This window comes from Alosa pseudoharengus, unplaced genomic scaffold (genome assembly GCF_046254945.1).
Source record: "Alosa pseudoharengus isolate Yale_2024_CS ecotype anadromous, Long Island Sound unplaced genomic scaffold, YU_APseudo_1.1 YU_APseudo_1.1_scf_1, whole genome shotgun sequence".
Taxonomy (NCBI): Eukaryota; Metazoa; Chordata; class Actinopteri; order Clupeiformes; family Clupeidae; genus Alosa; species Alosa pseudoharengus.
In genome coordinates, this window is record NW_027468564.1 from 48,840,996 (window position 1) to 48,855,354 (window position 14,359).

The following is a 14,359-nucleotide window of genomic DNA, read 5'->3' on the forward strand; positions in this document are numbered from 1 at the left end:
AAAAGCAAGTGGGAAAGAGAGGTGAATTGGGTCCCCATGGACCTAAATGTGGTATGGGTGACATAGCCAGCTGTGCCACATCGGCCCCTATAAATATACAATTATACAACAGCAATATCAAAATAACCTGCTTCTTTTTACTTTTTTTTTTTAAATGATTGATTTATGGTAAAATATGTAGGCCTAATATTAGTTGTTGGTTTCTGTTTTCTATCCTTTTTCACCTAATAAAATCCATAGGCTATTTGTTGGACCATGGGCCAAATCCAAGGTGACAACGATTCTAAATCTGATCAGATCTTCGAGATTCTTCCAAATTTGACGCTTTTATAAAATGATCAGTTGTTATACATGTTAAACCGTTTGATTGGCGTAGGCCTACTGATTATCTAGGCCAGGGGTCTCAAACTCCCGTCCCGCGGGCCAAATCCGGCCCGCGGCCTATTTCAAAATAATAATGTAATTTGGCCCTTGAGGGTATTTTTAATTGCGACAAACAACGACACTGATTAAAATAGACGATTGATCCAAGTACGGTAACAAATCTCATTTGTACTCTCCTCCACTAGTTGCTAGACATCCAGAGCTAGATTTAAGCCCAAAATCGCTGCACCGTTTTCAGGAAATAGTGTATTAGCCTACACGCGAGAAACAAGAAGACGTGCATTTGTTTTGCACAAATTGAAGCAGAAATAGGCCTACACAAAATGTTGAAAAGACGTTCACGTGTGATGAAGTCTTGGGTAGGCTATGCTATTCACCTATTCTGATTCTGAAGGAGAATATCTGCCTTTTGGAGATTATATTATGATCGATCGTCTATTGACAGTGATAGTCACGGTGCGTCTGTGAATGGAGGGGCGTCTTTGCGTACGACGGTGTCCACTAAGCATACCATTTCGACCCTTTGCCCAAAATAGCTCGAGGTGGCAGTGGTAATCGTGATGATAGTGTCCGTAATGGACGTGGTACAGACAGCTCTAAAGAACTACAAAGTCACCCGCGATAGGAACTGATTTGACCAGGCTACTTTATTGTAGACCTATAATAACGGTTTGTGGAACAGACTAGTAATAGTTTACTATTGTTACATCTTAGGCCTACTGTTTTCCTGTTAATTTGTTATTTGGGTAATATGACAAAAAGAAAGTAAACCTGCTCAAATAGTTCAACATCCAGTATTTACTGAAAGGTGCATAATTTGAGGTGCTTACCATCCAGTGGCAAATTAGATGGGTAAATGTACCCCCTTCATAAACTTTTGTTTATACTCAAAGATTTTTACATTTACAGTATGACTTTATCTCTGACCACTTTCAAGCCATGGCCTTTTGAAATTTTGATATGCCAGGTTTAAATAAGTTATGAGAGGAAAATTTGGTGTGAAACACACACATACCTGTTTTTATGATTTTTTCCCCCCATAATTTGTATTTATATTTATTTTATCATTATTTTATAGCACAGGTGTCTAAAAATAGATTAAAAAAAGACTTGCACTTTCTGTTTGCAGTTTTGTACTTGAAAATACAGTATTTGAAAAAAAAACAATGGCATTTTAGGAAATAGCCATTCTTTTTTGTATATTTCTTTAACACTGACGCAGCCCTCCAATCAGATGACGTTGGCAGAAGTGGCCCCCAGCTCATTTGAGTTTGAGACCCCTGATCTAGGCTATTTGGCAGCACTGCGTCTGCCACAGCGTTATTCTATAACAGACAGACAATATGCATAAGTCCACATAATAATATCCTCAGACATGGTAGGCCTACTGTTAACATGTACTTACTCGAAACTGCCCACACAGGTATGGTTCCGGACACGAGGAACGCCCAAAGGCCTAATTGAAGTGGCCGCTAGCTCTTTTGAGAGCATGTCTTCTTCCACCCACTAGAGGGAAGCAACGACTTATTACATGCCTGTGCAACTCGATCGCTACCGTAGAGACAGGACCACAACAAAAATGGGACAAATGTCTAGATCGAAATGCGTTAAAAGGAATAATCTTGTTGCAATGAATGATCAATTTAGTGGAAAACGGTAACGTAAGCATGTGCTAAATTTATAGTCGGAATATCAAACTGACTTGTCAAGCTTTTGAGCTGGATAGCCTTCCAGCAAGCAGCAACCAGGCCTGTTGATGATGTGGAGAGGAGAAGTAAGAAAAATGGACCAAAACAAGGTAGACCATTCGAATACCTCAGTAGAACGTTTAATAGCCTATCTACGCTCAATATGTATGCTCAAATTCACCTTGAGAGCTACCCTAGAGATGGAGAGTTATTGTGTGTAAAGGCGTAGGTTAGGCTACTGTTCAGTCCCATCACTTTTCCAGTTCCTAGCATCGCCGTAAGCGTATCCTCTCAGGGCAGCTGTCGCCTGCACGTTAGGTTGGTCCATATGGAGTCTATGAAATATGACTGGACTATTGCACGAGGGCAGACGTGCAAGGATAAAGATGCACTTCCGCGCCTCCAGCAACACAGCTCACCGCCACCGGTCATGACTTGGGACACTTCGTACATTTGCGACGCAGAAGACTTAGAGCTTGCGAGAAAAAGGAGAGAGTTGCACTTAATTGAAGAACAGATTGCTCGCAAGAAGGCATCAATCGCTTTAAAACAGAACGAACTGCAACGAACGACGTTGCAGAGGGAAAATGATAATCAAGTAGACAAGGAAGAAGAATGGAACCGTCAAATGGAGACGGACACACAACATGAAAAACCTTCACTACTCACCAGCAATAACTGTCCACAGAGGCCACCCCATCTCACAGAGAGACAAATTAGTATTCTGAATGAGCTGACACAGCCACAGGTGTCCGCCTTTGACGTGAGTAGGCCTACGCCTGTTCTGCCGTCACATATAATCCACACAACCCTCATTAAATATTAAGGTCTTTTCAATTTAGCCCTCCGTCAATAGATTAGATCCTGAGGAGCTCAGTGAATTCAAGCGTGGTACAGTCCTAGGGTGCACAAAGTAGGTTCCATGGCTGGGTGTGGATTGTGTTTACTTTTGTGAGCCCCTGGGCGCCCCTTGAAAAGAGATGAAAGATCTGAGTGGGCCTCACCTAAAATAAAGAATATACATAAAAACATTGGCCTGACCTCAACCCCATCAAACATCTTTGGGATGAACTAACGGGGATTGTGGGACAGGCCCTCTCATCCAACATCAGTGCCTGACTTCACAATCACAATCACACATTCTGGTTGAATGAGCAAAAAGTCCCAGGCACTCCCAAATCTGGAATCTTAAATACCCTAGTGTAATCCGTGTCTCATTTAAGTGAAAGGAATAGCCTACAATGGAAAATAAAATTAAAATTGAGTTATTCTAAAAAAGAAAAAAAAATAGAAATACAAACAAAGGGAAGAAAATTGTATCTGCAACATTGTTTCAAAATCATTTGATTGAAACATTGTAAATATTTATATTCATTCTTCATAAATGCATTATACTTCCAGGCATCAAAGAAATATAGTGCTCCCAATTAAAAGCCTTCTTTTATGACTATGCTTGGCATGATTATTCAATAGCTTATTTCAGGTACTAAACAAGTTTTATATTATATATTATATTCATTTATATTATAATATACCTGCTTTAAGCACAGTAGCCTATACAATGAAAACGAGTTTTTATGCTCATTCCTCATACCTAAAATTAATTTAAGGTTGAAACTATTATATGTTTTAAAAGCTTCTGTCTTTAGCCCTCAGATCCTGCTCCGTTTATGAAAAGTTTTGTGGAGAAGAGAAATGCTGAAATCTTACAGAGAGATTCGAAAGAAAAACGGACGTCTCAATCAGACTTCAATGCAACTCTCATCCCAGAACATAAAGTTGAAGCTTTGAGACCTCACCATCACTTAGAGCATGCACTGCCATCACCAGGTTACAAGGTTGGTCTTGGAAACTGAATATGAATATTAATTAGGCTTAGTTATTGATTGGTCACTGTGGGAAGTCTCCAACCAATAGCACAAGGAAGTTATTATAGCCTTCCTTTATGACTAGTTTATGTATGCTGAAAGCCTTACACTCTAGTTTCAAAAAGTTATCTGATGCTGTGTTTTATTTTAATGGCCTTCCTTTTTGACTATGCTAGACATGATTATTCAATAGCTAATGGTGCTTAGACCATGAGTCCATTTATAAACACAATAATATCCAGAGGGGGTGAATGTTTTTTAGAGGGGATGCATCCCCTCTATTGAAATCCGGATTCTTCTTCTTATTATTTTTATTTTTACCTCTTTGTGCGCACTATTCAGCCCAAACCGCTTAACGTACAAATTTGGTTGAAACACCGTTCCGTAGATCTTCCAAGGCTTTACCGTCCTATCCGTTTTTCATTTTTGATAAGTTTATACTTTTTGAGATATTTGTAATTAAAAGTGTATTTTTCCCCCATAGACTTGAATGGGGGCTGTGATGTCATAATAGAGCCAGCTGCGCTCGTTAAAGTGCATATGTCAGGTTAAAAAACATTTTTGACAAATGAAGGGACATGAAGCAAGATAGTAGTGAGTAGTGATTTTTCTTGAAAAATCCACTATAAATACAATAGAACAATATTTTGAACATTCCAGGAAACATTCCAGACACAATGATGACCTCATAAGAGGGAGTCCAGCAAAGTTGGTCAATTAAAACACATGGGATAAGGGATCATACAGTAGGTTTTTTTACACTGGTGAAGCCAAAAACATGACTTCATTCCAGTATGTCATGCTAGAGTCTACTACCTGCCTGACGTAAAAATATCCTGATACCTTTTTATCTTTACTGGCAACCATTATTGATCTTAAAATGTGATGAAGAGGATATGGGTAAGTAGCAATGCTTGAAAATGCCAGTTGTGTCACTTGCCATCACATATAGGCCATTATATAGCCTAAACTAAGTAGAATCAGTAAGCAACTCATTAGTCTATGTTCCGCCAACCATGGGCATATATGCTTTTCTTTAGAGACCTGACTATGAAACCATCAGTGTATATGTGCTACCACTCATTTGCTCTCTATATACATCTGCTTATCAACTAATGTTAGCTATAGACAGACTATTAATTTGCTTACTGACTGTACTTAACTTGTTGTATATGAAAGCCTATGTGATGGCAAATGACACAACTGCCATTTTGAAGCCATTAAACATACTAATAGTGATCCGATCCTACTCACACCCCTAATCAATTTCTCACTGATGATTTGATGGCCATGATTTACCAAAATTTTGTAGCCTATTCATCTTTATTTTGTCCCTGCCAGTCAGGCTCATGCTTATGAACCACTGGTATGTCATAGAGAACATTTTTGGCCTTATCAGTGTAAAAGAAAATGCAGTTAAAACCCATTCTCCCCTATGCTCAACTTTGCTGGACTCCCTCTTATGAGGTCATCACTGTGTCTGGAATGTTCATAAATTCAGTTATAAAAATAACTGTAAATATTGTTCTATTGTATTTAAAGTTGATTTTCCAAGAAAAATCACTACTCACTACTATCTTGCTTCATGTCCCTTCATTTGTCAAAAATATTTTTTAACCTGACATACGCACTTTAAGTAGTTCTCAGAGCAGTTCCCAGGCTGATCAGAACACTGGCACAGGTGTCACCTGTGAGGATTCCAACTGTCTCAGCTTCTAAGCATACAATCTAGCTCTACCTGAACTACACATCCTGTTAAAGTGTTTCCTGTGTGTCAAAATAAAAGTCCCAGCCATATCTCATGCATTCAGCATTATATCTCCAGAACGGCTTGACGTACATGCTTCAAATTTGGTACGAGTGTTTTTATGGACTCAAAGACGAAGTGAGTTGAAGTTGGAGGTTGAAGGTCAAATGTCAAGGTCAAAAACACCTTGAGTGTGATATCTGAATAATGCCATGTCACACAAGATTCAAATTTGGTTTCTCCAAAAGCACCTTTGCAGGTATCACAATTACCCTACCAACCAGCTAGCAGCAAGCTCAACAGCCCCACCAACACCCTAACCAGCAGACTGCATCCCCTCGTGTAATTCCTCGGAATTGCATTTCTAGTTTTATACTTGTTTTAAGTAAAATAGCCAATGAAAATGAGTTTTAATGCAATAACGTCATACCTCCGACTAAGTGACTAATAAAACTCCCGTAAGGTAGAAAATATTAAAAACCTGCATGTTTTATTTCTGTCTTTAGCCCTCAGATCCTGCTCCATTTATGACAAGTTTTGTGGAGAAAAGAAATGCTGAAATCCTACAGAGAGATTTGAAAGAAAAACGGACGTCTCAATTACACTTCAATGCAACCCTCACCCCAGAACATAAAGTTGAAGCTTTGAGACCTCACCATCACTCAGAGCATGCACTGCCATCACCAGGTTACAAGGTTGGTCTTGGAAACTGAATATGAATATTAATTAGGCTTGGTTATTGATTGGTCACTGTGGTAAGTCTTTAATCAATAGCGCAAGGATGAAAACATCTTTCCCGTGTAAAACCCGAAAAGGAGATAGTATAGATCTAGATCAGCGGTTTTCTAATGGTGAGGTGGGTCTCCCCATCTATCAGCGGTTTTCTAATGGTGAGGTGGGTCTCCCCATAGATCAGCCGTTTTCTAATGGTGAGGTGGGTCTCCCTATAGATCAGCGGCACTTCTTCAAGCATACCTCACAGAGAAATGCCTTGAATTTTGCTGCAGGGACATAAGGTTATTTTACGTTGTAAGTGGCTTATGTTTCTTTATTCGGATCCATTTGAGATCCATTCCATTCTGAATAAACAAACAACGTAATTTACATGCTTCTTCCTTTGTTGCATTATTCATTAAGATAACTCTAAACAGATTTCTGTAGTTCAAACAACTTGGAATTGTAGTTGAGAACGTCAGTTATAATGGCCCACATGTTAAAAAAAAAGGTCGGGTTAAAATCGGGCTCGGGCTCATAATTTCTGTTAAAGTGTCGGGCCGGGCCGTGGGCTCGGGTAGGGTCAGGTTTGATTTTTTGGGCCCGATCTAAGCTGTAGTTGCTTTTAATTATCAAATGTTCTATCGAACGTATTTTTTATTGATATCAATTTCATGTCTATCGCGATATATATCGATATCATCGCCCAGCCCTAGTGTTATCGTGCATGTTTTCTTTGCGTGTTTAAAAAATGTATAGCTTTTTATTGACTAGGCAGCTGTCCTTATGTTCTCTATTGGGAGACTCACATTCACCCAATTTGAAAACCCATGGTATAGACTCAACAAGCATACCTATTTTAAAGACTGAACTTTCATCAAGTGTAATGTCTTCATGTTTCTTACTTACTAGAGTTCAACTGCACCACCAGATCCATTCAGTATGGATCACTCTCTGGGAACAAGCAGCAGCGGTCAATCTTCAAAGGGCTTCAACCGCTTCCTCAGCATCCTTAATCAAGGGGTAGATTTAGGAAGGCTTTCTGACATAGTGAATGCGGGTCAGGCCGGAGCTGTGGATAACAAACCAACAGCTTCGGTTCACGGCGAAACACGCAGGAGTGTGGATTTGGACCGTAATGACTCAATAGACAAGCACAGAGAATCAAGAGTCGAGGAGCGGGGCTCAGGAAGCAAGAGAGGCGACTCCGGTGTTGATGACGATCACTTAAAAGACAAGGACAGACCGTCCAGACACAACCTGGGAGACTCTGAAGAGAAGGATGGGAGATCAACAGGCAGGAGGAGTGACTCGAGAGACAGACACAGGCACTCAGGCGACCGGAAAATCACAACGGACTGGAGAGAAACAGACAGGGTCTGGGACTCAAGAGAGAGAGACAGGAGTTGGGATTCCAAAGTGGAAGACAGGAGTTGGGATTCCAAAGTGGAAGACAGGAGTTGGGATTCCAAAGTGGAAGACAGGAGTTGGGATTCCAAAGTGGAAGACAGGGGCTGGCACTCCGGAGAGAGAGACAGGGATGCAAGACACAGGAGGTTGGAACCGAGAGATGGTTACTGGGATCCACAGGACAGAGACAACAAACCTAAGAAAGGGGATTGGGACAGGGAATGGGCAGGCGGGGATCGGGAGTCCAAAGACCACAGGCGGGAATCCCAGAGTCCGAGCAGAAGATACTCAAGAGACGGCAGCAGCAGGAGGAGCAAGAGCAGATCGCCCAGCCCCGTCTCATCCTCATCAGAATACAAGAGGAAGACCGAGAAGAGGGAACAATTCTCCAGGATCCAGACCCTCCTTCAGACCGTCGGGCTGGAGTTAGGAATCGAAGACGTGGACCGACTGAATAGTAGGACCCAGGAGCGGCTCTATGGAGTGAAGCGCCCAAGAGCCAACTTGGACTATCATTCCCCAGATTCTCACCGCAGGCAGCATGACTCCCAGGAGCACAGAGTCACATCCAGTGATGTCAAACGTCCTCGGAGAGTTTCCGGATCTGACCTTAGTCATTCAGCAGAGTGCTCCGCAGAAGGCAACCCTGTCGGGCCTGCTGCCCAGAATATACCCGTGTCCACATTGTCACAGCCTCAACCAGCACACTATTCAAGCTATACAGTGATGCATCATAACTCCTGTGAAGGGCAATACCCCAGTGCCTCTGTCCAGAGCTGGACCCCTGTTGGATGGAGCGGAGTGCCTCCTTCATATGGCCCACCCCAGCATCCACCTCCAACACCACTGCCACCACCACAAACTCCCATTCATCTGCCTCCACCACCACTACCACAACCCCAAATGTATTTACCTCCACCACCGCTACCACAACCCCAAACTCATGTGCCTCCACCAACGCTACCACAATCCCCAATTACTTTGCCTCCACCACCTCTACCACAAACTCCCACTCATTTACCTCCACCACCACTACCACCACAACCCCCAACTCATCTGCCTCACCTCCAATCACTCCCAAACCATCCCCTTCCCCCTTCAACCTACTCACTCTCTCCACCATTCCCACCGCCCACACAGGGGACGGCATGTCTCGGGGTGGCAGAAATGCAGCGGAGGAAGGAGACTGAGAAGCAGCGTTGCCTCTCGACCTTGATAGAGGTGCCTCTGACGGCAACACCGAAGCCGACAATGTCCAAGAGCAGTACACGTGGAAAACATGGAAACAGATGGAAAAAATGGAAACAAAGACAGAAAGCAATTAGGAGAGCAGCAGCTGTTGCTGCTGATGGGTCCAAGAGGGCTGCCGCTGCTGCCTTTGCCGCCGCTGCAGCTACGGCTAGAGCCAACATGACCACTGCACCGCATAATGCAACTGTTACCCCTGGGACTCCAACGCCTGCTGCGGCTGGTACTGCTGCTTTTACCGTTTCTACCGCTAGTGCTAAACCAGCTAAACCAGTGATAGTACTTCGCCTAAAGAGTGGAGACGTACTGTAGTGGGAGCCAGCAAACGTGGAGTAAGTACTAGGACAGAACCCACAAACTCGGACATGATTGAATGATGATAGTAAACACACATGATAGGAAATATTTACCTTAACAAACTGAACAAGAAACTGTAAGAGCAGTTTCTATCTGGACATATTTTAGAGAACCCTCTTGTCATCATCTGTTTTTTGTTGTATCTTTGATCTGTTTACAGAAATAACTTTTGATTATACTGTACATGTTTGTTCATAGTAGTAGTTTATCCAAAACTATTAGTTTGGATGGGCCTATCCTTTGAAGAATCAAATCAAAGTGATCTGTGAACCCTAGTGAACCCTAATCATTTTTTTTCTTCTTACTTTTACTTCTACTTTACTTTTACTTCTGCTTTACTTTACTTTTACTTTTACTTTACTTTACTTTACTTAACTTTACTTTACTTTACTTTACTTTACTTTACTTTTACTTTGGCTTTACTTTCCTTTTTTTATAGACTGTCTTCATAGCAGGGTACTGCTGGTAACAGGTTACTTTTGCTTAGCAACATGTGATAGTTTAAAAAAAGGTCAATCAGTGTCCTAGACCTAGTGTAGTGTCAACTGCAAAGGTCTCCAAAGGTCCACTTACCATGTGCACCCTTGAACATAATACTTCACATCAGGGTATCAACTCAACATAGGGCCTTGATTTGAATGATGGGCAAACAGCAAATTGTTAAGTCTAATGAAAGCTAATTTAATAACTGGGCATAAATAATTTAGCTAGTTGAACAAGTAAGACCTTAACATTGAGGAGTCTAATTTAACACCATGGGTAAGACCTTAACATTGAGGAGTCTAATTTAACACCATGGGTAAGATTGAGGAGTCCACTCAACAGTATTTCATGCACAAGAATCAGAGACTGACTTTGTAGATTGTCTGACTTTTATTTATTTGCTATTTTTTATGTACTCTTCAGAAAGGGCCAAGCAAAATCAGCCAGCAGATTGGTCATTTTGAATCAATATTTTTGTTCATATGAGTCATCCCATGTGAGATGTACTTCCTGCTTGACCCTCTGAAATATTCTTATTCACTGATATTATACATGCCCAAACATCAACGGTCTGCTAAATTATAACTCTGAAGACCTAATTATAAAAAGTTCCAAGCAGTTTCCACAACTTCACATTGTTATAAAATAAGAACTTCAACTGTTGTATGTGTGATATATTTTATAATTTAAAATTCTGGTGTCAGTTTAAAGGAGATGTCATTGCAAAATTGTGTATAGCACAGAGTATAATTTAGTATAGGAGAGTTTTTCAATTTGCAAAGTGTACTGTATTTTCATTTGACAAACAGCCAAAGAAAACCCTTGTCAAGACAAGAATAAAAAAAAAAGAAAAGATGGGTGTTTTGCGGATATCCCATTCTCTAAACCAGAGCTGCCACCTAATGGGTATTTGTGAGTATTACAACATATTGGTTATGCAGAACTTTGAATATATCTCAGTGGAGGAGCTGGAGCATTTTTTTTATTATTATTATTATTTTACTTTTTCTCAGCAATGCAACCATCTTATACTACATATACATTTCCTATTTATAAACAACATAACTAAAGTATATGTTAGGGGAAATAAATAAATAAAAGGAGTAAAGCTAGAACTACCAGAGATTAGGTTATGTAAACATATTGTCAGAGACTTTTCATGTTTCCTGTTTGACTTAAAACTGAGCAGACACAATCATGGAAGAGTACAATAACATGAGCAATACACACACGCAGATATTAACATGACATGAGGTTTTATTAATGCCATAATTTGTAACAATAAAGTAATGCTGTGGTGGGGAGGGGGCATCATCTGACATCTTGAAATGTGATCAAGAGCTCATGTCCACACATATTTTTGCTTAGGTAGCCTAGTTGGGTATTTCATGATGTTTTAAGAAATGATAATTAGCTTTTGTTATATTTCTAACAACTATGTGTCAACTTACACCCATGAATGAATATATTTCAGTAGATAGATAGATACTTTATTGATCCCCAAGGGGAAATTCAAGGTCTCAGTAGCATACAGACATCACACACAACATGCACTTAAAGCAGAAAAAGTAATATAAGTATATAAATATAAAAAAAACACCACTGAACAATAAAGACAGTAGAAGATAAAAAATACTGAAATACTAAATATACTAAAAATACAAAATAAAACCAAATCAAATATCCACATAGTGTGCTTAAGGATGATTAAGTATGAGACACTTGCAGTGACAGGGCAGGGCCTATGTCATGATTAATTGATGTCCATCAATCATAATAGGTTTAAGGCCGGACTTCAGGTCCCAGGAGACAAAGATCAGGCTCTGCTTGTTTTCCTCTCTTGTTTTGGGCGAAATGATTTGTTTTAATGCCCTTGAGTTATTCTGATTGATGGAGTAAGAGATAAGGGCACGGCTATACAGATGGTGTCCATTGGGTTTCTCTAGTTCTTGCTCTTCTGCTCCTTCTGATTCTTTAAAAGGCAGAAACTCAAAGTGTCATATATGCCCAGCGATGGTATGATTGGAAATTATAAAATGGTGTGTTCAGTTGAAAAACCCATCTTGTCAAAGACATTAATTTGTGACCAGCCCTACCAAAGATTCATTCACTAGTTCGCCCGTCGGCATGATTGCTATACTGAGTGAATAAGCTAAGAAAATTAAAAGAGTGGTTAAGGCAGCACTTCAGTTGCTTGGTCCTTTCACTCAAAGAAACTTAAGACTCTAAGTACTTTAAGAAACTTTCCCCTAGAAAGAGATGGACCACAATGTGAATTAGAATTGTGCTACTTTGTACAACACATCGATTCAGCCATCTTGAATATCCTTCCAGTTACTTTCATCTAGACTCCACAGGTGTAGTGATTATCTTTAAGGGATTCATAGACTTCTCTGCTGCCATCTAGAGGACTATAGGAAATTCAGCCCCACGCTCCTTGAACTGGATTATGAGATGTGGACAGACATGAATGACCAGGAGAGAAAACAGCACCTGGAGAATATCTTTGAAGAACTCATCAGCAGATGAGTGGGGCCTGGAGTTGAACAAGTTTAACAACATTGTAACTGATGGTTAGACTTCTGTTAGAATGTTCAAACAGAGAATTAGGGGTTAACATAAAGCAAATCTGAATCTGATATAGCACTACAATGAGTAATCCATTTGATAGCACTGACCCTGATTCATTTTTCCCTTTCAGTGTGGTGGGTCATTAAACACATCTTGCAGGAACATTTTCAAAAGAGATCATGTCAACATTGTGTGCTGCAGACCCTTAAGGTTCCATAGGACATGAGCAAGAAGGATGTGATGCACCTGATAGATGAAGGGCTCTTCCTGAACTCTCCGTATCCATCAGTGCTGAGAGAGGCGAGGGAAGTGGACATCATATTGTCCTCTGATTTCAGTGATGACCCCTTTAGCGTAAGGAAAAATCCCTATCCCTGCGTGATTCCAATGCAATCATAAAAGGACAGCAAATATATGACGTACCTATTGAACAACTGCACATCATCCCAATTTGAGATTATAATCCTCTACTGTGATTCCCTGATGTATCGAAGATCCTACTGATATTTTACTTCCTTTAAGAAGGCTAAATTATGTAAAACTACAAATAAACGTCCTTAATTGATTTGTGATAGGCTAGGGATTGTAAGAACAATACTGGATAAATACTGTATTGTGCTGAATAACATTTTCCTCCACTTCATCACTTGTGTTCTGAGTTCAGTCATATCCATGCTGATGTGTATGTTTGTGTTCAGACCTATAGAACAACCTATTAATGCTATTGAACAACTGCACATCATCCCGATTTGAGATTATAATCTACTGTGATTCCCTGATGTATCGAAGATCATACTGATATTTTCTTTTTACTTCCTTAAATGATTTGTGATATAGTGATTGTAAGAACAATACTGGATGAGTTGAAGAGAAAAAGATGGGAGAGCGCTGCAGGGGTCACTAGTGAATGAAAATGTTTCAGGTGCCCTTCAAGGGAAATGGGCAGATAGGATTGAAACGGACGAAGGTACGAGGACGAGGCACTCTGCTGATTAAAAAGTCCTTTATTGAGCGGAGACTGACACTCGTGTTGAATAACGTTTTCCTCCACTTCATCACTTGTGTTCTGAGTTCAGTCAGTATCCATGCTGATGTGTATGTTTGTGTTCAGACATTGAAGGAGGCCAGGCCAGTGACTATGCAGCCGCCAACAAAAGGCCTTTCCCCAAAATAGACTTTGCAAAATTGCACCCAGACCACCCAGACTCCTTCTATGTTTTTGAGGAAGAGGGCAAGCCAACTATAATCCACATCCCCCTCTTCAACATCGATAATTGTGAAAGTGAGTGGAATGTTAATATTGTTATATTTCTCTGTATCCCTATTTTTTAAACGTGTTACCTACTCTGTCTCCTTCTCTGAATTCTCACATTTCCATTCTCTTCATGGCTTCCTCATGCCAACCCTACAGATGAATCCACCATTACAGAAGAGTCGAAGGAATACACCACCTTCCAGATGATCTACAGGGACAAAAACAAGATCGACCACCTAGCAGATCTGGCCGCAATGAATGTGAAGATAAACAGAGACGGCATCCTGGAAGAGATACGAAAAACATCTGAGCGACGCAGCAGCGCCATTTGTCAGTTTGTGCAGGATATGCGCTCATGCTGAAACATGTTTTTAACATGGACGTGTGGCCTTTAGTATGAGCTTCCTTGTGTCTGACTAGATTTATTTAAGATTACATGTATATTTAAGATTATATTTGTCTTTTTCATTTTCATGACACTGGCAATGTAGGCCTAAATAGACACAAAAATAAACTATTTTTCACTGTCCCATCAGTTGCTACTGAATTTGTTTAACTGTACATTGTGTGATATTCATAATAAAGTTATAGGAGTTTTCCGGGAATTGTAACAGCCACAGGAGAAACAGCTGTT

The 14,359-nt window shown here is 40.4% G+C and overlaps 1 protein-coding gene across 2 annotated transcripts; it reads left to right on the plus strand.

The window, feature by feature from the left end:
- Positions 1–1,933: 1,933 nt before the first annotated feature.
- On the plus strand, positions 1,934–10,754 carry LOC143131271 (uncharacterized). 2 transcript variants are annotated; one of them, XM_076290786.1, is made up of 4 exons: positions 1,934–2,835; positions 3,722–3,910; positions 6,194–6,382; positions 7,314–10,754. In XM_076290786.1, exons 1-4 carry the CDS (start codon positions 2,401–2,403, stop codon positions 9,369–9,371), a joined length of 2,871 nt encoding a protein of 956 aa, XP_076146901.1. In that variant the 5' UTR covers positions 1,934–2,400; the 3' UTR covers positions 9,372–10,754. The 2 variants fall into 2 exon arrangements, with proteins under 2 accessions (XP_076146901.1, XP_076146910.1); XM_076290795.1 differs by having other exon boundaries at positions 1,934–2,182.
- The last annotated feature ends 3,605 nt before the right edge of the window (positions 10,755–14,359 follow it).

Excerpts from the sequence above, each read along its gene's own strand:
- LOC143131271 (XM_076290786.1), top strand. The coding sequence starts at position 2,401 with ATGGAGTCTATGAAATATGACTGGACTATTGCACGAGGGCAGACGTGC. Across the intron at positions 2,836-3,721 it reads CACAGGTGTCCGCCTTTGAC|CCCTCAGATCCTGCTCCGTT; the intron begins GTGAGTAGGCCT and ends TTCTGTCTTTAG. Across the intron at positions 6,383-7,313 it reads TGCCATCACCAGGTTACAAG|AGTTCAACTGCACCACCAGA; the intron begins GTTGGTCTTGGA and ends CTTACTTACTAG.